The 21,691-nt window shown below is 44.7% G+C and overlaps 1 protein-coding gene across 2 annotated transcripts in view; it reads left to right on the top strand.

Moving 5' to 3' along the window:
• The window catches only part of cpped1 (calcineurin-like phosphoesterase domain containing 1), a 31,061-nt gene extending 16,746 nt beyond the window's left edge, over positions 1-14,315 (top strand). For both annotated transcript variants that reach the window (XM_049015148.1, XM_049015147.1), the window contains exons 3-4: positions 2,760-3,182; positions 13,228-14,315. In XM_049015148.1, the coding sequence (XP_048871105.1) occupies positions 2,760-3,182; positions 13,228-13,451 (647 nt within the window). In that variant the 3' untranslated portion in view covers positions 13,452-14,315. The remainder of the gene's footprint in view (positions 1-2,759; positions 3,183-13,227) is intronic.
• The last annotated feature ends 7,376 nt before the right edge of the window (positions 14,316-21,691 follow it).

Below are 21,691 nucleotides of genomic sequence, written 5' to 3'. Positions count from 1 at the left end.
GAAGACGATAAATGCAACATCCAAAACTGTATGCCACCTAGCATTTTGGCGGCGTAATTGCTGAGCCACACAGACACCCCAACGCACAAGTATAAATGCTCGCAACAGTGTCAGCCACTGGTGTAGGTCATGGTGTAGGTCATGGCGTAGGTCATGGCGTAGGTCATGGCGTAGGTCATGGTGTAGGCTCAACGCCGAAGTACAATTCAACCTTAACAATTTTGACACCAACCATCTCATTACTCTCAAAATAAGTCACCATTCTGTTTATTGTTAGAAGCTGCCTGGATCTTGTATCACATTATCATATTTTACTTGCAGGAAAATAAATTAATTATGTGTAGAAGCCTGAAAAATTCTGATATTCATCTCTGTCATAGGGATGAGCTTAAGAAAAACCAGAACACAGGTCTTAATCGATCTGTCTGCTCACCTTCATTAAACACTCACTTGTATACTTGACGGGTCTCTGTAAGACAAATCTGTAACCCGAAAATTCACATGCCTTAGAACAGCGGGCTAGCGGAACATGCTAAGGACATCGCAGTACCTGATGACTCGTTTTGCATCTGCGGTTGAAAGTGCTTGAGTTCTGCCGTTGAAGGGCTTCGTCCCATTGGCACAAGAGACGCACTTGGGCTTTGTGGAGAGGTCCTGTACTTAACGAGAGTGGCTGAAGGTAATGCCTGTGGGGTTATGCTGGAAGCCTGAGGAGAAGGTCAAGAGAAGTCTCTCTTTAACACGCCATTCCCTGCCTGGGATGCGTGAGCCCTTTAATTGCTCTTAGAAGTGGATAAATGAAGATCTCTGTGGAGTTGCTGTACATCAGTTGAGGTGACCAGAAGGGAACCAGTTATAAAAGAAGCCTTTGTCCGCATGTATATCTGCCTGATAGGTACTTCTGACTTGATGTGCTTTTAATGGGTTTCGCTGGGGCTGTGAGAGGTAGAGGTATGTATTAACCTGTGGGAGGAATGCTGGTAATAAATCATTAAAAAACACTTGACGCTTGTCACTTCATAATGACAATAAGTACAGTGGCTTTTTATCAAAGCCTGAAAAATGATCACAAATTTGATGCTCTGATAGAAGCGACTTGCTTTTTTCCGTTATTTCCTGTCGCTGTGTCAGGATTGTGCTGACTTGTATGGTATTTAGGCAGATTTTTTTAATGCAAAAATTAAGTGAAAATAGTTTTCTTGTTACTCAGAAATTCAGTAACAACTTGTGACTCCAGTAGCCACGAATTTCTTCCCGTACTTTATTCTGTATCAGGGGTGGCCAGTCTTATCCAGAAAGGGTTGCTGTGTATGCAGGTTTTTCTTTGCAATTCCCTAGTTGTATTACTAATTAGAGGACTGACTGGCTGCAGAGTCCTCACACCTGGGTTTGGGCAGCTGACCCTGATGTTATCCCAACAACCTGCATACACACTGGCCCTTTGCCCACCCCTGCCCTATATTAACAAGCAAAGAAGTATTTTGACTCACCCACCCGGCTGGCAGAATGTAGTCCCTTGCCCTTACTTACTCTGGTCAGACCCTCCCCTATCACCAGTGCCTCCAACTAGTGCTGTGTGGTATACTGGTTCATACCGAAAACTGTTTTTCATTATTGTTATGATATGAATTTTTCTTTTACCACAATACCGGTTTAAATAGCCTACACAACGTTCGGAAAGTGGCGCAGCTGGAAACTGTTTAAGGGCTGACATTTTTCACTGCTGTGTCACAAAAAATGTACCGCAAAAGATCAGAAATGGAAGATATAGCTGACGCTGGAGTTGAAAATGACACTGGGGTTGTCAAAAATCGATTCGCAGATATTAATCGATATTAAAAATTAGTATTTCATTAAATACTCATTTTCACCATTATTGACCAACAGTGTGCTTTTCGCCTCATTCGCCACACTTCACATAGCACCACTATAGCGCAGGCGCGCATGTACGCACACACATGCACACACACGCACTCACACACACGCACTCACGCACACGCTCACGCACACACTCCCACAGTGCAAACAGTGCTACAAAGTTGTGGCGAAGCATCTTAAAGACCGACATTCCTGTCTTTATGAGAAACTTCGCGAGGTCAGTAATGCTCACGTTTCAGCAACACTGAACTATTAAACACTCAGCAAAATTGTTAACTTTGCCGGTGCACACCATAACAGTAGCTGTTTATCTATGAGCAGTTAGCCAACAAACACATTAGCCGTATGTTATCATTAGCGGATAAGCGCAATAGCTAATAATAAAATAATATAGGGTATGGGAACAATGCAAAAACGTACAATAAAAATGTGTCCTGTAAAATGTGGTAAACGCCCAGTCATACTTTTAAAAAAAAATACCATCATATACCGTGAAACCGATAAAACCTTGAAAAATACCATGATATAAATTTTTGGTCATACCGCCCAGGTCTACCGCCCACCTCTCTGAGCTCCAGACCTGCAACAAACCAGTTAGGGACTCTGCCTGTTGCAGGCAAGGCTGACAAAGGTCCTTAGTATGACACACCGGGATCTCGCTGATGTGACCCTAACCCTAGTCCTAACCTCATATACCTGTTGGGTTTTCCTGAGCATCTTAGCTGCTCCCTAAATGCCAAAAAAGGGGCAGAAATTCTCATGTCATATAGCCAACAAGCCTGTGTACTGTGTCATCCATCACCCACCCTCCCGGCTGGTTAGTGTCTAGGCGTTGAGCCTATACACCGCACTAAAGGGATTACCGCTGTTGTGTTCACCAGGTACCCCCTACCGGGAGGCCCAGGAGAAGGATCTGAAGGCGGCTCTCAAGGACATGGACCCTTCCATCCCGCTGGTGTTTGTCAGCGGGAACCATGACCTGGGCAACACCCCCACAGCGCAGAGCGTGCAGCAGTACCGCCAGGGCTGGGGTGATGACTACTTCAGCTTCTGGGTGGGGGGCGCGCTCTTTCTGGTGCTCAACTCGCAGTTCTTCTTCGACAGCTCGGCCTGCCCCGAGCTGGGGGAGGCCCAGGATGCCTGGCTGGAGACGCAGCTGCAGATGGCCTCTGCCGCGTCCTGCCGCCACCTCGTGGTCTTCCAGCACATCCCGCTGTTCCTGCGCTCACCCGATGAGGACGACGACTACTTCAACCTACAGAGGGCCGTGAGAGAGAGGCTGATTGGCCGATTCCAGCAGGCGGGTATGTTTTGACCTGTGCTGCCGGGGGAGGCTGATTGGGCGATTCTAGCGAGGGGACGTGTGCCGACCTGTGCTGCTGGGGGCATCATCCAGCAAGATCCTCACACTCATGGTCAGATCAGGGCCCGATTAACTTCTCTGGGGGCCCTACACAGACATAAGGAGGCCCCTCAAGCTATTTTTAAGATGCAAGAGAAACAAGAGAAAGTTAAATAATAATGCAAGGTCAATAATGTGGGATTTAGGTGCCCGCAGATCACTGTTCCATTCCTCCCAATGGCAGGGTCCCCTGATTTCTTCGGCACCCTAGACTGCGACTATGCCCCTGGGTCAATCCCACCACCATTCAGACCTTTTCTCACCATCTTGGCATTTTTCTTCCTGTTTTGTGCAAGCTGTGACAGGCGCTGAGCATTTCGTATGCTTACTGTCACCCACAGCGTCTGTAAAATAAGCACTAGAGCATCTTCACTTACCAAGCAGGTTTGAGTAGGAGCAGATGGTATTTTATTTCACGGCTACTCAGTGACCGAGGCGAGTTCTCTGTATTTTCTAATGTGTGTCTAATGGTTCCTACCATGTTTGATTCCGGTTCTGACATCTTCAGACTGATCTTTCATGAGGAGTTTTTTTGTGGAGAACACAGTTTGAAGACTTCTATAAATTAAGGTATTTGTTCTAAAGATGAATGCTGAAATGCAAGATTTAAAAGGATGGGATTAGCATCGTAAAAATATATGCCTAGGTGGAAAGTTCAGGTCCAGAAAGTAAATATCCAGACCAAGATTTTGTTCCAACCAATCAGTTGAGTACTCACTGACTGTGACTCTTTAGGTTCAACTATGAGTAGTTTGTTGGAACAAAATCTTGGTCTGGATTTTTACTTTCTGGACCTGAACTATCCACCTGTTGATTTGTGTGGGTCTGTGCCAGTTTTCTGTCTGGTGGATTAGATGAATCTCCTTCAAGTTACTGAGGGCTCGGCTGTGGACTGCACTTTAACCCACAGGTTCACTGGGACAGGGTTACCAGTGTACATCAAGTCTGCTGGTATCTGAGAGGGGAAGACACATGTGTCACTTAGGCATAGGGATGTTTGACATGAGCTCCGCTTGATCTTTTTTAGTGAACGAAGCACCTGAGTGATTTTGAGGGGGAAAGAATAGCGTTGACCGTTTTGAGATCAAATCCGAACTTGTGCCGTAAAAGGTGAGCTTTAAACTGGGATCAGGCCCAACAGAGCACATCATCCTGTCAGCATCGTCCCTGCAGCACGAGGCCTCCTCTGCGGGGGACGGGAAAGCTTGTTCGGATTAAAGGGAAGAGGATGGGGCAGAGGAACAAAGAGACCGGCGGCCATCGCGGCCAAATGTCAGGCGCAGTGATTCGAGCAGTTACGCAACCGGCATTCTCTTCTTTCTTAATGTAAATGTAATAAAGCTAAAGAATAAACCATTTAGTAATTTTGCTCGGTGGGACAGCATAGAAAGAGCTGTACTTCAGGAAGCTGAATATCCCTGGTTTTCATATGTTGTGATGTGATATGACATAAAATGTATAGAAAAGGACTGAATGGCAGTGTGTTTGTGACGGAGGGGCGAGGTTTGGAGCCCACTCCAGCCCGACCCGGCCCAGACCGGTCCGCGCGCCTCTCTCGCTTCTTCGTCAGCGGCTCGTTTGTCCCGTATCCCTGAACATTGGAGGCAGATGGCAGAACCTGGCTCTGCAGTTGAAACTGGACCGGTGTCAGGAGCGGTCCTTTATTCCGGTGCAGTCAGTCAGACATTGATCGCTTGCATGTAGAGAATGTGACAGGCAGTCTGCCTTGATTGGGGTTACCCGTCTGAGTCACACAGGGGCCGTGCTCACTGGGGATGTGTACATGACCATATGTAATATACAGTATGGGTGCAGCACTGTAGTCTCACACCTCCAGGGTTAGGGGTTTGATTTCCAGCCCTGGGTCTGCATATGTGGAGTGTGCATGTCCTCCCAGTGCAATGGGGGTTTCCCCTGTGGTCTCTGGTTTCCTCCCACAGTCCAAAGACATGCAGTTTGGCTAATTGGTATCCCCAAATTCCCCACTGTGTGTGTGTGTTTGTGTGCCATGTGATGGACTGGCATCTCATCCAGGGTATACCCCAGCCTTGTGCCATGTGCTTCCTGGGACAAGCTTTGGCCTCCATGATCCAAACCAACATAACATGGATGGATGGATGGATCATGGGCTTAACTTTTGAGGTCTCCACCCATTTGAGGGGGTCCAGGTGGTTGTATTGACTGGTTTTGATTATTAGGAGGTTGCAACCCCTCCATACCCTTCATAATTTAGACTCGAATGGATGGGTGAATGGGTGGGTGAATGGATGGGTGAATGGGTGGGTGAATGGGTGGGTATGCATTATGCACTCAGTTGTCTTGTATAGTTTTGAAATTTTGGACACGGTAAAAATCCTTCTCTAGTCTTTATTGTCAAAATGCACATATGTGCACTCTCAAAGCTAAAACAATGAAATTATGTAAATTATGCTTAATTCTGTCCCATCAGTAAATAGAAAGGCCGTGTTGGTTTGTGACTCGCTGGCCTGGATATTTATTTGTTCGACTAAAGCCCCTTCCTACCGCTGGCCGTCATTCCCCTCCTTATCATCAGAGGTGTCAGGTCTTAAGAATTGAGCACTAATCCCGCTGCAGTCCAGCGACCCCTGCTTTGCAGGTGCCAGCTCTCAGCATTGACAAGCCACATCAATCAAGGATTTGTATTTCTCCTTTCTTCCCTCTCTCCCTGCTTATCCCCTTTCCCTGCTCTAAATGCCTTGCAGTCTGACAGCTCTATGGCCGGACTCCATGTCTTTGTGCTCCTCTCGGCGGTGCTATAAAGTGCTGAGCACCTGTAGCGTGCAGGATTATGGGTAAAAAGACGTGAGACCGTTTCTTAAAAAGAAACCTCAGTGTCTCTCTGGCCTGCATACCTGATGCTGGACACACATTGTGCTTTTATTTTAGATTGTGACTGTTGTGCCTTTTCTTTATTTCCGTGTTTTCCCATGCCTGATGCTGTTTAGGTCTCTTGTACTGTGGGTGTAAAACAATAGAGTCTTGTCCTCTTGTCCTGGTGACACCTGCCAGTCCATGCATTTTTTTCTTAGTCGGTTTCGAGTACCTTTTGCTTCGTGACAAATTTTACGGTCACGAGGAGACTTTGAAGCACCGGCACACATATGAAAGGCAGCACTGTCCAGGCCAGATAATGGAAAGTGAGCTTTCGGGGCCCCGTGCCATTATGTTACAGTGTGCCGCCGTGCACGGCTCTTCCCAGACAGAAGCAGACTTACAATGTGGGAGTGCAAGCAAACTCATTTCCCTACTTTATTGGAACCTTCAGAACCAATACAAGCAGTCAGATTCCATTTGCGTGATCTGAGAAATGCTTTATGTAAGCTGTCGCATGTTATCAGAAGCTCATCCATTCTTATACATGTAGCCCATCCTGCTGTAGCCTGTTATCGCAAAGCCTGCTCCCAAGTGCTTTCATTTCTAATAATCAAATTCATTCTGTTTTTTTTTTTTTGTGTCCATTTTGCATTTTCTGTCTGCTTTAAATTTCCCTTTTATAATCTCTCTTTTATACACATTGTTCTGCAGAAAGGTGGGTAACTTGGGAGGCCACAGTGAATTTTGTGGCATGCTTTGGGCTGATGACAGAGAGGGGCTGCTTTTCGCCTGGACATTCCCAGCGTGCATGGAGCCTGTTTCTTGGAGTTGTGTACTAGCAGGCCCTCAAGATGGTAACAGTTGACATCCACTGCTGAATTATATAACCTGATTGTTTTCTTTTGTTCCATTTTAGTGGAACTTTTCCCCCAAAATGCGACCTCTGCTGTCTTACAATCCCAGTATTTAATTATTATTAATTTGTTACAGTTTTGATTAAAAATTTGATCCTACGGTAGAAATCTGCCTTCGTAAATTGTCTTGGGGAAGAGATGATGGCATTATTTCCATAAACAGAAAAAACACATTTTCAGAGTGGCACAAATAACTGTTTAGGTGGGGTTTACTCACAGATGGGACCTGACACCAATTACTCTCCTCGTCAGAGTGCTGCTCCTGAATTAAGGAGCGCCGCTCCGAGTTTTTCCTGACTTGGATAAATATACAGAGTGTGAGAGCAGACAATTATTCCAGGAGAATGGACTGCAGAAATGTGTGTTTGTTGCCTGGTTGCCGTACACACTCCCTCTGCGCATGCAGCATGGGTGAGAGCCCTGATAGGCCAAACTGAATAGAGCATGGCATGTATTCATGATGTGTTGGGTCTCAACCGAATGATTCAGCTATAAAATCCCACCAAATATGTTTAGAAATCATCTTTTACATGTTTATTTGTCTCCAGGAAGCGGTGAAAAACCCGTGATGTCAGCAGAATCAGATCTGGCAATGTGCTGTAATGAGCCAGAGATCGTTTACCACTCCGTAACGTCCATCTGCGGAGGAGTGCCCCTTCTCGCGCTCTTTGCGGAAGCTTATCGGCTGCCACCTGTGGCGTTTCATTCGGCTGCTCTGGGATCCATCGCCCTGGCATTATCAGCACCTGTAGCAGATGTGGAGATGGTACCTGAATGTTCATTATCTGTCCTGCTTTTAAAAAATGTCAACGTTTGCCACAAAGTATTTTTTAGCTATTTTTTTGCAGTGTAAAAGGAGTAGTGTTTCACAGAGTGGTATAGCTGTTTTTCCATTGAACCAGAAAGAGAAAATTGCTTAAAAGAACATAGTTCATTACCTGGGTCCTGGGCCACCCTTTGTCACCATAGAGCTACCTGCCTAAGAATAGATAACACAGCCTGGTGTTTGCTGAGTCATGAATCAAGTCCTGCAGAGAGGTGCTTTGTCTTTCAGTCAGAAAACTGGAAATCTCAGAAGCACCCATAGCACCCCCTTGTCCCCGAGTGTCCCCCCCCCCAGAGCCCGCATGTGTGACTCAGCTGTTGTCAATCCGAGAGTTGACTTCCCATGACTATTAACATAGTCTAAACCACTGTAATGACTCTGTGGTGAGTGCTGTCATCTCATAGCCACAGGGTTGCGGGTTCGAATTCCATCCAATGCTCCCTTTGTCTCTGCACCTTTCCCCCAGTCTGTAGGAATGTAGCGCAGGCCAGCTGTTGACTGTTTTTTTGCCCTTGGTGCATGTTGGTGCGTCACGCATATGTACTATGTCAAGACATGCAATCTGGATTTCCGTGTCTCTGACTGGCTGCAAACCGGTGAATGTGGAAAAGCACGGGGATTCATCTCTGCCTTAGTGTGCGGAAAAGGTACCATGGCACTTTCAGGGCAGCAAGGGAGTGATAAGATGATTAATATCGGCTCGGCGTGTGACTGAGAATGACGCACCGTCAGTTATGAAATGTCCTTTTGGGATATCCAGAATGTTCATTTCCATGCGTGCTCATTGTTTAGCTAATGGGAAGTTAAAATTGATTTTTAAGTAGGACGTTCTTTTACATTTTTTCTGTTCTTTTTTAATGTAGTTTCTCCTGCTGTTATTTTCTCTTCTGTTACAGTGCAGAGCCGTAATGATCTAGGGGGGAGTGATATTCTGCCCAGCTTCAGTTCTGTGTCCCACATGTATTTTATTCCTGGTTCTGTTTTTCCTTTATCGCCCATCGATCATCCATCCATCTTCCAACTGCTTATTCGGTACAGATTCCCAGTTCCCCATGGATCATCCATCCATCTTCCAGCTGCTTATCCGGTACAAATTCCCAGTTCCCCATGGATCACTGCAAATTAAATCAATAGATCTATAATCTGGAGCAAGTGTGTGTGTGTGTGTGTGTGTGTGTGCGTGTGTGTGTGCGTGTGCGTGTGCGTGTGCGTGTGCGCGTGCGCGTGCGCGTGTGCGTGTGCGCGTGTGTGTCCACAATGTGGTAAAAACTTATTTTGACATTGTGGAGACCATTTTTCCGGTCGACGGGAAACTCAATTCTGTAAACATCTGTGACTGCAATCAAAAAAGTAAAAATGCAAAAAGTCTCATATTTTATTTGGTTACTTAGGGTTAAGGTTAGGCCTGGGTAGGGGTTAAGGGTGTCATTGTTGGTATTAGGGTTTTTCCCATAGAAATGAATGGGCCATCCCCACAAAGATATAGATACCTAATCTGTGTGTCTGTCTGTAATCATAATCTTACTGCCATTTTTTATAATCCAGTAATTTAAAAGAATTAGTATTTGAGATTGTATTTCTACTGTGCAGTCAGTAAACTGATGATGGTCATTTTCATCTTTATCTTATCGGTACTGTCGGCCAGTTTATCATGTTGTGTGGAAAGTTGTGACTCTGTGAGTTGGGTCTCTTTGCTGGCAATCGGAAGGTCATCGGTTCAAATCCCATGCTCAGAAGAGTGATGTCACTGTTGGGCACCGAGCAAGGCCCTGAACTCCCAGTTGCTCCAGAGACTGGTTGACCCTGCTTTATCAAAAAACGCAGTACGCCAAGTCAGTCAGGAGGGATCCTCAGAGTAACTGTCAGCTGAGAAGGCTATGGAGGCATGGCTGACTCTGTGAAAAAGGTTACTGACATTTACACATTTACTTTGTTTGGATTGTGCCGTATTCCAATAAATGGCAACAGTTACATTCTTGCTTTAGTGAGTACAGCATGAATTAGTTGTATATTATACCCACATGTGGACTGTGGGAGGCACCCAGAGCACCAGGAGGATTGGAACCTTGAGCCCTCTCTTTACATACACCTTGATAGTGAAAGACTACGGCCTTCTGGAACTTTCCAGTTCTGGTACATGTCCGCTGTGTGCATGCTGTTAGAGAGCATTATGGTTTAGTGGGTTTCTGAAATAGACAACTGCACCTTGCAGGTCATTCTTCTGCATGTTATTGAATGTGCTTGTTGCTCATTGAATTTGTCCAGACTGATAAAATTAAATACTGATGTACAAGTTCTAAAATAAATTCCTAAATGTAACTGAATCATCGGTGTATTCTACTGCAGTGACGAATGATTGTGATAAAATGAAATGATGCAGTAAATGCAATGCTCTGGTAATGATACTGTTGAGTATTGCCTGCCTGCCTCTGGTAAGGTCTGCATGGTCCAGCAGACGTCGTGTTGAATGCACATGCTCTACAGAAAGACGGGTGCGGGTCTCCAGCCTCTGCTGCATTGAGAGGTCACATGGAGGCAGCAGGCAGTTAGAGATGGAGAAGGTAGTGTTTATTGTACATCATGATAAAAACTACAGCGACATTACATGCTGATCTTTCCACCTCAGGCCAGGTGACTTTGCTAGCAAAAACAGACTGGGAAATGAACGTAAACCTTCCTGTCTTTTTGGGGTAAATGTAGTGGCTTTTTTTTGCCTGTATTTAGTTTTTTGTATACAAGACTGGTACCTTGCAGTGGTCAGTGACCTATGACGTATGACATATTCTGAGAGCTTTTTGCTGTTTTCTATTTGGTTTTGTCCAGTCAAGCCTTTGGGAAAACACTGGAGCTGAGCTACAGAATCTGTGAGCAGTGAAGCGCCTCGCCCAATCACTAGCTGTCCGAGCCTTCACATCAGGACATCACGGGCCCCGTGGTTTTCACCCAGACTCTGTAGTTAGTCGTTGAGTTTCTGCTCCAGTCTGCAGTCAAAACTCCTACAGGAGACAGAGAGAAATGCTTCCTAAATACTTATTTGATCAGCTCTTGTTCAGTTTGTCATGCCTAATTAGCCAGGCTGAGTGCAAGCTTCCTGTTGGATCAGATTCAATTCTTTAGAGATATTAGCAATGACACTTTGAGTCTCCCCTAACATACGATACTGGTGGGATGATTTTTATACAGTATAAGCTTGTCATACCTACATATAGGCCTGAGCCCTATAATGAGCCCTATAAAATTGCATATACCCAATATGCATCTTCTAGTGTAGGTATAACTGTTTCTGTCTTGTCAAAGGGAAATTTATGCAGGTATATCATTAATGCAGTTGGATTTCTGTGCTCCTGTGGATTTGGTGGTGAAATGCTGCTTATTAGATTGGTGAGGTTTAGCCTTAGGGCCTGGTTTAGACTCAGGATTAGCATTAGGCCCTGGCTCAGAATATGGTTAATCTGAGGATTAGCATTAGTTTTCGAGTCAGGGTTAGGCTCATGGTTAACGTTCAGCTCAGGGTTGGGATTAGGATTTATGTGGCACCTGGCTTTTGTGTGCAGGGTACTCTGGTTTTAGACTGATGACATACAGAAGCATGCACATTAAAATCAGACGTATAGCTCTTGTGTTTGAGGTAAGGAGCATGTACTGATTACAGCACCCACCACACGACCAAGCACCTAAGAGATAAGAACCTGAGTGTAGCTGCGTGGCAGGTGATACTTCAGCACCACACTAGTCCAAATAAACCAGTGTGAGTTTTTTTTTTCCAGTGGCTGGAGTGCCTATCTTGCCACCAACCCCCTTAAGTTGGAGGACCTCCTTATGGGGCTGGATGTAGATTAACATCATACCCAGGACAAAGCAATTGCAGGTTAAAGGCCTTGCTCAAATCACTCTAGGCATTCACAGGATTTGAACCAACAACCTTCCAGTTGCTGACACAGAGCCATCTGGCTGTCTCAGGCATCGCTTGTGTTTGGTAGGACACTAAATGCCATACCAGAGCAGAAATGATTTGTGCTGGTTTATTACAGTCGCTTCTGAGTAATGTGCACCTCGATTTATTTATCTGAAAAGCATATAAGCTGCTAATTGAAAATATCCACCTGTTTTTAGTACACTGCCACTCAGATGAATGCATCCTTGCTGCATGACAGCCTTTGTGTGAGTAACCGGTTAAATGCTGTGCTGTTTTATATCTTACAGCTCCAGATCATTTGTTTTCCTGATTTTATTTTTTTTTTCTCGTCTGCCAGTTTTATGCGCACAATTTAGTTTAATCTTTTTTATGACAACAGGAAATGTAATATAATCAGTTTGAGTACTGATATTTAGTCATCTTGGGTTTCTTTGAGGTTTCATACTGCTGCTGCTGCCTTCTTTGTTCAATAGTACCTTTAGTGCCACAGCACCTGGGGGCGGCTGGGGTTCCTGGATTAACGTGACGCTGTATAGTTAATTGTGTGATGGGATTAATCATAATTACCACCAATTAGGCTGCCACGTTTGGCAGGTGACTAAGAACATTGTACGGGACAGTGTATAGCAGGTATATCTGCTGTAGACACTGCCAGTCCTCCTACGGCAGGCTTCCTGGCCGCTGACCTTGGTTGTATGACACCAGCCCTTCCGTGTAATCGGACCCTGGTGACAAGGGCAGTTTTCAAACAAGCCGTGAAGCTGCCTGTGTCCATTGCAAGCTATCTACAGAGGAAGACTCTCTTAATGCCATTTTCACTGGTGACACTGTGACCCCCCAGCTAATAACAGAAGACGGTATCATGCACTCTGGCAATCAAAGTTTAATTTGCTCTGACTTGAATTCCTTGGCAGTTCTCATTTCATTTTAGCAAACAGTTAATTAGTACTTCAGAATCAAGTCTGCCATGTGATAATACACAGCGCAGCCCCGTTAGAATAATGACTTTCGATGCTTCTAATGGTAATGATGTTTTAAGTAATTTGTTGTGTGTTCAAATAGTACTTTGATTTTTAAATGTTGTTCTTGAGCAAATCAATATTTTCAATGAAATGAGTTCATTTTAGTTGAAGTAAAAGTTCAAGTTTTCAGTTAAAATTGGTTTTCCTCTGTTTGGCATCGAGTCCTTATTGAGTTTCTGTGAAAGTTTTTTTTTTTTATCTAAAATTATAAGTTGGGCCTAAAACGGTTTTTTAAATAATGTAGGGCCGAAAGAATTGACCTCAACTGCAGCAAAATGCTATTTATGTATTTTATGGTTTTTTTTCCCCCCAGTCCAATTCAAATTCTGCCTATTGAGCCAGAATTGTACAGTTTGATGATAAAATACAAGATTGCACTGCAGTGTGTCCATGGCTTTTGGGTTCACTGTCGCTCTTTGGTGTGTTTGACCCAGGAGTGAAGGCGGTGTTCTCAGGCCACTATCACCGCAACGCTGGAGCCTCGCACGACGGCCTGGACATGGTGGTGAGCTCGGCCGTCGGCTGCCAGCTGGGAGCGGACCCGCACGGCGTCAGGATAGTGGTGGTGACGGGGGACCGTCTGGTTCACCGCTACCACAGCCTGGATCAGCTGAGCGAGAAGGGCGTGGATGAGGATCTGATGAATCTCCTGGCCTGATCTCTCAACCCCCACTGCCCCTTCAGCAGATGGTGCTCCGAGCAGAAGTCCAGCGGGGGCGCCGTTACTGAGGAGAGCCGTTTGTCTTCCAGGATCTGTGATAGCCATCATTTTCCGGACCTGATCGGTGTATTGTAATGGTCTCTTTCACTGCCCGCCTTTCCTACATAGGCCTGTGAGTCTTTCTAAAAGGGATGCTGTCTGTACTAACCCAATGCTGCAGAACGAGAGTGAAATTATCACATGTGGACAGACGTGTTGCCTCCACATTTCAAACTGGGATTTGGGTTTGCCCGTCTCGTGATCTGAAATGTGATTAATGTGATGACAAGTCCGATTAATCCAACTGCCGTTCATGCTACGTCTCCGGTGAGAGAAATTGCGAGGGAAACGTATAAAACAAGGTCGACAGTGGTGGAAAGATGCTCATGTGACCTGTGAGCTGACCTCATTTCATGCTGTGTTGGACTATTCGATCTGCTCTTTCCTTTAAGCTTGAAAGTACAATGTGAAAGAAGGCATTGTAGACTTTAATATGATTATGTGACAGCTGACTGAAGCCAGCTCTCATCACTGCATTCTCAGGCTTTCATTCTCATGTTATAATCTTTTTATTCACCATCTGACGTTGGTTACTGGTGCTTCATTTCCACTTGCATTTAAGGTTTTGGTTGATCTATGCTTGCTTCAATTTCTATGGCTACATTCATTCCTAAAAACATGATTTGTAGGAATACAGTTTGCTAATTTCTTGTTAATGACAAATAACAGACATTACCAGTTAACATATAAATGGGAATGAACCAGAAAAAACTGAGCAATCAGGAGTCTGTTAAATAAAATCTGTATTTACCAAATGTATAATTGTGTCTGGTCCACATGCTGCTCACAGAGGTTACATATCACAGGCTGAGAACATATTTATTTAGTGCACTTCTGATTGAACTACCTGGTTGATTTATAGTCGACGTCAGGGGGTTGGCTGATACATGGGATATTAGCGAAAGTTTCTTGCCAATTACTCTGATGTGATACTTGTTTTAGGGTAACCTCAAACCCTCTGATATTCTCATAAACATTACCACTCATATATATTCCTATAGGATGAACACTGGAGGGAAGGATTCTGTTTTTTGTTTGTTTTTTTTTTTGAGCTGCGGACCATCTTCGTGTGATTGCTACATTCAAAAGGGCCATTATCCGAGGTCTGGGGTCTTCTCTAATGTAACACGAGTTTGAATCCAAGGGGCCCCTGTTCTTATCTCTTCCAACCTCTGTTTGGTTTGTTGGTTCTCTCAGGTTTACCATGACGAAGGTCTTTCTTCCGCTGTTCGTTGGAAGTTCAAGGTTACCTCCAGAGCCGCTCCTCCGTTCAGGTGGGGAGGCGCGGAGACAGTTGGGGGGGGGGGGCAGGACTCCTGCCGGTGACAAATGAGAGGGAGCAGTGAGTTATTGATCACATCTGCCCCTCTTCTGCCTCCTTATCCGTTCTGGGCACCGCGGCGACCTGCTATTGGATAGCTCTGATGGAACGCCGCTCTGCAGTCGTGCATGTCTCTCTCTCTCCCGCCGCCGAGATCAACCCCGGCTCCTAAAAATGGCGCTGCTGTCGCTGCCAGTAATTGCCCGACTCTCCGATTATGTGAGCTAATAGACACGAGGAATCTGTTAGCCTGTCAGCATTTGAAAATGGCTCTTTTGAGATGCTATATAATTAATCCAACCCTCTCCTCTTCCCTAATTTCTTTGTCAGCTGTATTCATTTGACTGAGCCGGAAAAAGAAACATTTAGGCTTGAACATGAACGCAGACGTGAATTTTGCAATGAAGCACGTAACCATCGATTTAAAGAGAATGTGTTCGGATAATAAGTCCTACAGCGTAGCTTTTTGAAATGCTTTTATACAAGGACAGTACAGACGTTCTGTTTTAACGACATGCAGTATCCCAGCCTGTTCACCCAGGCTGAGGTGCTGACCTGCTTATGGCAGCTTCGCTTCAGAAGTGTGGGCTTTGCTGCATTCATTTTGGCTAAGTATTGTACTTTTGCGCAGCTCGAATGTGCAACCTAACCTCTAAGTGGCTGCTTCGCTCCGCTGCTCCTAGTCTCACGGAATCACCGATGACGGCTCCGTGACCCCTGCTGCCCCTTCCTCCCACCCTCTGGACAGAGAGCTGGTTGCCTTGTCCATGTTTTGACAAGTATGCTGCTTGGCCTCCTGCTGATCCTGTGGTCTTAGGCCACAGAGCAGACCTCCTCCCTGAGTGCCTGGCCATGAGAAGGCTGCTCTTACTCACCCGTCTGCTCCCCCAGGAAGACTTGCCGCTGACTCTACATGCAAACTTTCTTTTGGACAGTTCCCCATCCGCATTCCACCCACCACCGCTCGCACAACCTCACCCTGGCCTGCTTCATTTGCATCTTTTTAAAAAAAAATAAAATTCAAAAGACGTACAATTTAAAAAGTTGGATCAGCCAATCCCTGTAGCAACTGGGGTTAAGGGGCTTTGTCAAGGACCCAACTGTGAAATCACCCTGCCACCCACAAGATTTGAACCAGCGAGCTTGTGATCATGGATGTTGGATCCTAACCCTCATGGTCCATAATGCCCCAAACCAGGCCGAACCATTAGATCTGTTCAAAAGTAACAGCAGCCCAATAGAGATGCATCCAAGTATTCTCTCAAATGTGATGCTAAGGCTTGGCGCTATGGCATAAAATTTATATCGCAGCATAATTTAAAGGACTATGTATCGCGGTATTTTTGTTTTAATTAAAATATTACTACAAATGCTTCTGAAGGAGTACAGCACTAATATGGCTACTGCGTGGCAGTTATTACTGTACTCAACTGTATTACTTGGACATATTTCACATAGTACACAGGTATTTTAATAACATCCAGTGATTTTTTTTAGAACCACTTATCCTATTCGGGGTTGCAGGGGGGCTGGAGCCTGCAACAGACTGATGCTGAGGCCTGCTCTACTGGATAACATGGTATTGTCCAAATCTATAACTTAGGGCAAATTTATACCAGTGTACGTATATTACACTGTCTGGCAATGAAGCCAGAACCACTTTCTGTTCTCTCAGGCTTTAATACTTCGTTGTGCTCTAAAATAAAAAAAAAAATGACTACTTCAGAAACCTTGCGTTGTGGTTTTTCAAAGTGCTGTTACTATAATGTGCAAGAAAAGGCTTTTAAAACTACTTTGTACATGTGCTGTAAATTTCACAGACTTTGATAGTTCCTGCTGAGCCTGTGTAACATCATGGGTTTTCCAGTCTTTTCCCCACCAGTCACATGAGTCCATCCTGGGATCACCACGAATCAGTCAGGACGTCGTTCCCCATCAGCCAGAAACGCTACGGCTGGCCGGTGTCTCCCAGTGATGGACTTTGAGTGCTTTTCCTGCAATGGCGACACTCGGTTAAAATTAGAGTCAGATGTGAAACGATGTGGGAATTAATAAACGTAAAGCTTGCCCAACATGAGTCACCCCAACTTAAACTAGCTGGAAAAGAATGAAGACCACACCAGTGACAGAGATCATCAGCGGGCACATATCGGGACAGGTGGCGAATCTGTGAAATAAAACTCAGCGTACCCCGTCATGGCTTGGCACAGGAGAAATAACCCTCTCACCATCTGCCCCTAGAGAGAGCACCATCTGGGAGCCCTCCGCCTCTCACTGCCCCATCCACGCCGTCTGTCTGGCCCGCGGCCCGCCTTACGGAGCATGAGCCTCTAAGAAGTTCCCCATCCCCTCCCCCGCCCCCCACTCTTACTTATTGGCACAAACAATATGTATTAACATATTAAAAATGAGAATAATCAGTGTGTCTGCCTGCCTGCTGTGTGACGGAAGCGTTCAGAAATATTTATAACTTCTTTCTAAACACGAGAGCTCAAGAGTGTCGACACGCACGGTGATCTTGCTGGGTTCGTTTGTTTATCGTTAGTTGCAGTGGGTGCATCGGAGGTGGGGGCAAAGCTAGGAATTCTGGGCCTCTGGCGAAATGTCACCTTGAAATCATCTTGGTCTTACGTCAGGGTCTCTGTAGCATATTTTGCCAAGCCTTGGAGTATAGATTTTGGGGCCCCTATGTTGCGCTGGGGCCCCCTGAATCTGCCAGGGTATCAATGCTCCTGTAACAAATGCTGTGAATATACCCTAATGCTGTCTTAGTCACTATCTAGACAGAAAGTTTATCTATTTTCTTTTTCTATTTTTTTGCTACATTGTCACAGTAGACATGGCAGCAAATGTTATCTTCGTTTCATTTTGGTTACAGTGAAGGCAAAGCTGTAATCCCACTGATATTTGAGTCGTATTTTTATTCCAAATGCCTCTGTCACAGATGATATTAGCTTATTAATCACAAAATTACACATGCTGTTTTTTTGTTTGTCTGCAAGGTTCAAAATAAGTAAATCGCTACTGCTGGTCTTGTTGCATCAACAGTGTTGCACGTGTCATATCTCAGCTGTGATGGAGATCATTGATTCGATTTCCAAGCTGTCAGTGTGTGTGGTCTGCAGACATGCTTCCAGTGTAATCGGTAACTGTCAATGGTTGCGTTTCATGTTATGATTTTGACAGACTCATTATAAGGACAAAACTTCACCAGAAATAATTTAAGGTCCCGCCACCAAAAATGACATTGCTTCACTTTGTTGTTAATCCCCATTGAGTTTCTGCAAAGAGGTATGAGACACAGACACAGGTTGTTTTCAAAAATAAAATCCCACTCTGACGTCATCAAAAGGTGTTGCTGTTGTGTTTTGCTGCTTATTTTTAATCACCTGTGTGTTTCTGATTATTTATCGTTAATGTAACATGCTCTGCATGTCCGAAATCTTTATATTTAAACGTAATTTATCATCATTTCCGCTTTTCAATGCAGCATTCTTAATTCTTTAATAGCCTACTGTAGTCCAGATGATGGTAAAATAGGTACTATGCATGAAATGAAGAACTACCAGCCGTAACTTTGTTTTATTATTTACAAAAATGAACTTGTTCAGCGTATATGTTGTGTAACATATTGTGTTTCTTTCCCTCATTTATAAAGTTAGTTTTGTCGGGAAAAATGGAAGGCTACTTTCTGGGTGCATTTTAGAAACTGTTTTGCAAGTGTAATTTATTAAAATATAAAAACGTATGGCAATATGTTATGAATGGTCAATCCTGACTGATGTATTAGCGTTTTGTGGCACCCCAACACTGGGCCGCTAGCTGGCGTTTGCTAACTGAGTTGCAATTGCCACAGTATCACTGTAGGGGTGCCCATGCCTGCAGGACAGGGAGAAACATGCACAGTTTGTCCACATTTCAATATTTCAAGCCCATTTGAAATGGGGTGTTAGTTTACGATGCACGGAAGGAAATTTATTCATGAGATTTCCTGTCGTGGGTCACGACCATGTGGAGGGTGCCTGAGTTATCATTTTAATGTATGGCAGGTACGGAAAGATCCCAGTCCTCGCCGGCGTTCATCTGAAGTCAGAATGAACCCTCCCCCCCCCCAGCCCCACTGGGCCTGTGCTGGATGAGAACAGAAGAGGGGAAGGGGACTTCGCTGTCAAGACGTGGGATTTCTCAGAAAAACATCAGTGATGTTCAGGATTCCACGCAACAATAGTATTGCTATCGTGGAAATTCAGCTCTGGTGCGGTGTTTGTGTGCTGTTTGTTCGGAATAGCACCAGACCACCCCGGGGAGAAGAGCTTTGCCGCTCGGCTGTGTAAATTGGTGTAAAACTGTAAGCTATGTGTGTCACTTTGGATGGGAGCATCTGCTCCGCAATTAAATAATGCAAATCCTGCAACACAGCGAGTGAGCGAACCATTGTTATCTCCTCAGATATGGGCCACGCAGATGAGTTTTCTATGGTTGCTGCTTGCTCGCTGTGGGCTGATGGTCATCAGTGTTTGTGTGACAAGTTTTTTGCATATAAACATTACTCAGCAACCCTGACTATTGTCAGCTTGGCTGGGGGTAGAAATAAACAGAATGACAGTTTGTCACACAGCACACCGAACTCTCTGGTTCTCTTCTTAAGTGCTGCAGCTCATAATGGAGACGATGTAAAATGTATAATCAGCATGTAAATCTCCCTGTGAATACTCTAAGAATCAGATTAAAAAACATTCAAAATGCTGATAGGAGATCCCGAGGTTGCTGCCTCCTGTGTAGTGAATACTAAATACAGACGCTCCACTACTTACGAACGAGATACGTTGCGAACGTTCGTAACTGGAAATGTTCGTAAGTCGATTTTAAACACGATTTTAAAACACGATTTTAAGGGTATACACAAGTACTAAGAACTAGGATGCTGGGAGTACGCACGCTACACTGCTGCATGGTGGGAGGACAGAAGTCGTACTAAACGGAATTGGACACAATTTGGACTTACAGTCCTCTTCGTTCGTATGTCTGAATGTTCGTAAGTTGAAAGTTCGTAAGTAGAGGAGCGTATGTACATTATTACCGGTTCAGTAAGTACATGGATCATAAAGATATTAGCACTGATGATACATATGATGTTGCCTTCAACTGCAAGATTTACTCTGGTCAGGCCAGTGAATACAAGCATGTCTCGGGTTTATGGGGAAGGGGGGTACAGATTGGGATTTAATTTCGACCCTGGAATGAATTTTGGGGGCTAGAATGAAAACATACAGTAATATAACAGCATCAGCTTGAGCACAAGGGAAACGCACCAGAAAATGATAGTGACTGTAGATCTTGGGTTAAGATTGAGATCAGGCAAAATGGCATGAACCACAATGGCCAAAACAGGTTATATGATTGGTAGTTGAATAGATGCTTAGTGCCCCCCCCCCCCCTCAGAAAAAAAGATTAGAATTTTCTCCTTAGGATAGGGATGAATGTGTTTTGTACAGGCCAGTGATGTACAGGGCTTAGGTGGGCCAAATGATCTGTTTACCCTGGAGAATATTGTGGTGCTTTCATCTGCTGACTGCAACTTGACCCAAACTCCTCTGGAGCACAAGCACGCCCCTATCTGTCATTTAGGATTAGTGTTTCTCTGGAGTATATAATAAACTGAGAGGATAGTGCACTGTCGCTGAGAGGATGCCTTTCAACAGACATCATAACAGATTTTTTTTTTTTTAAAAAAAGAAATGCTTTTCTGCATACACTTGTGTTCCTCAGAGATGTTTAATGCATAACCACAGTGAAAGAGATTATAATTTGCATTTGTGTGCACAGACGCGTCTGGGATATAGTGTTAGACACATTTTAGTTCAGCACTGTTATAAAAAAATGTTTCCCTCAACCGTGTATATGCTCAGTGTGACAGTGTCAGTTTCACAAGATGGAATATCCTGAAGTTGAGCAACAAGATTCAAAATTCAAGATCTTTCTTGGCCGTACGCAACATGGGCATTGGAATGCATGTTCATTCAGCCACACTTGGCTACAGACTGACTAAAGATACAATACAAGACAGAGAAAAATATTTACACAGCACTGCATAAAGTAGACAATATGTTGATAAAGTGACTGAAAGTGAATGTGGACACATGTAGAGGTACAAGGGAGGACAAAGCTGCTGACAGGCAATGGATCATTCGTCAGGTGAGTGAGCAGTCTGTAAACGCCTCCCACCAATCAGACATCCTGATTCACACAGCCGAGCTGGGGCTGCCTATTGGCTCCTGCTGCCAGTGGCCCAGCTGATGTCAGCTTGACGCCTGCTCACTTGTTTAGTCAGTCCGGCAACAGAAGGGACCGTGACATTTACCAGGTTGCCATCTTCCACAGAGCAAACTCAGGGTTTGCATGAGAGGCTCCTATTTTTTATTATAATTGCTCTGTTCCTAACTAAGCGCCTTTCTGGCAGTGCCAATAGCTTGAGTGTCAGCCATCTTGTTTGCTGAATACCTCTGGCTGCGATGGTTCCCCATGCCACCCTCCCTGATCCGATATCACAGCCGCCCTGCAGCATGCTGTCCCGGCTTCCTACATACCCCACCTGTGTCGTGGAGAGCACCACACTGCCATCACCTTGTTTTATCCTCAGAAACCGCCGCCATCGCTTCTACAATAGTAAATTTAACCAGTGATGCAAAATCTATTTTCTATTTCTTGCACCTATCCCCAATAGGTTTTTTTTTTTTACTATTATTGGATTTTGAATCACTTTTGATCCTGGCATAAATCTCCAATCCCTGTTGATGCGCTGAAAGTTTGCTGTAGT

This window comes from Brienomyrus brachyistius, chromosome 5 (assembly GCF_023856365.1).
Source record: "Brienomyrus brachyistius isolate T26 chromosome 5, BBRACH_0.4, whole genome shotgun sequence".
NCBI lineage: Eukaryota > Metazoa > Chordata > Actinopteri > Osteoglossiformes > Mormyridae > Brienomyrus > Brienomyrus brachyistius.
Note: the sequence above shows the minus strand (reverse complement) of the source record. Positions and strands in the feature narration are given on the sequence as shown.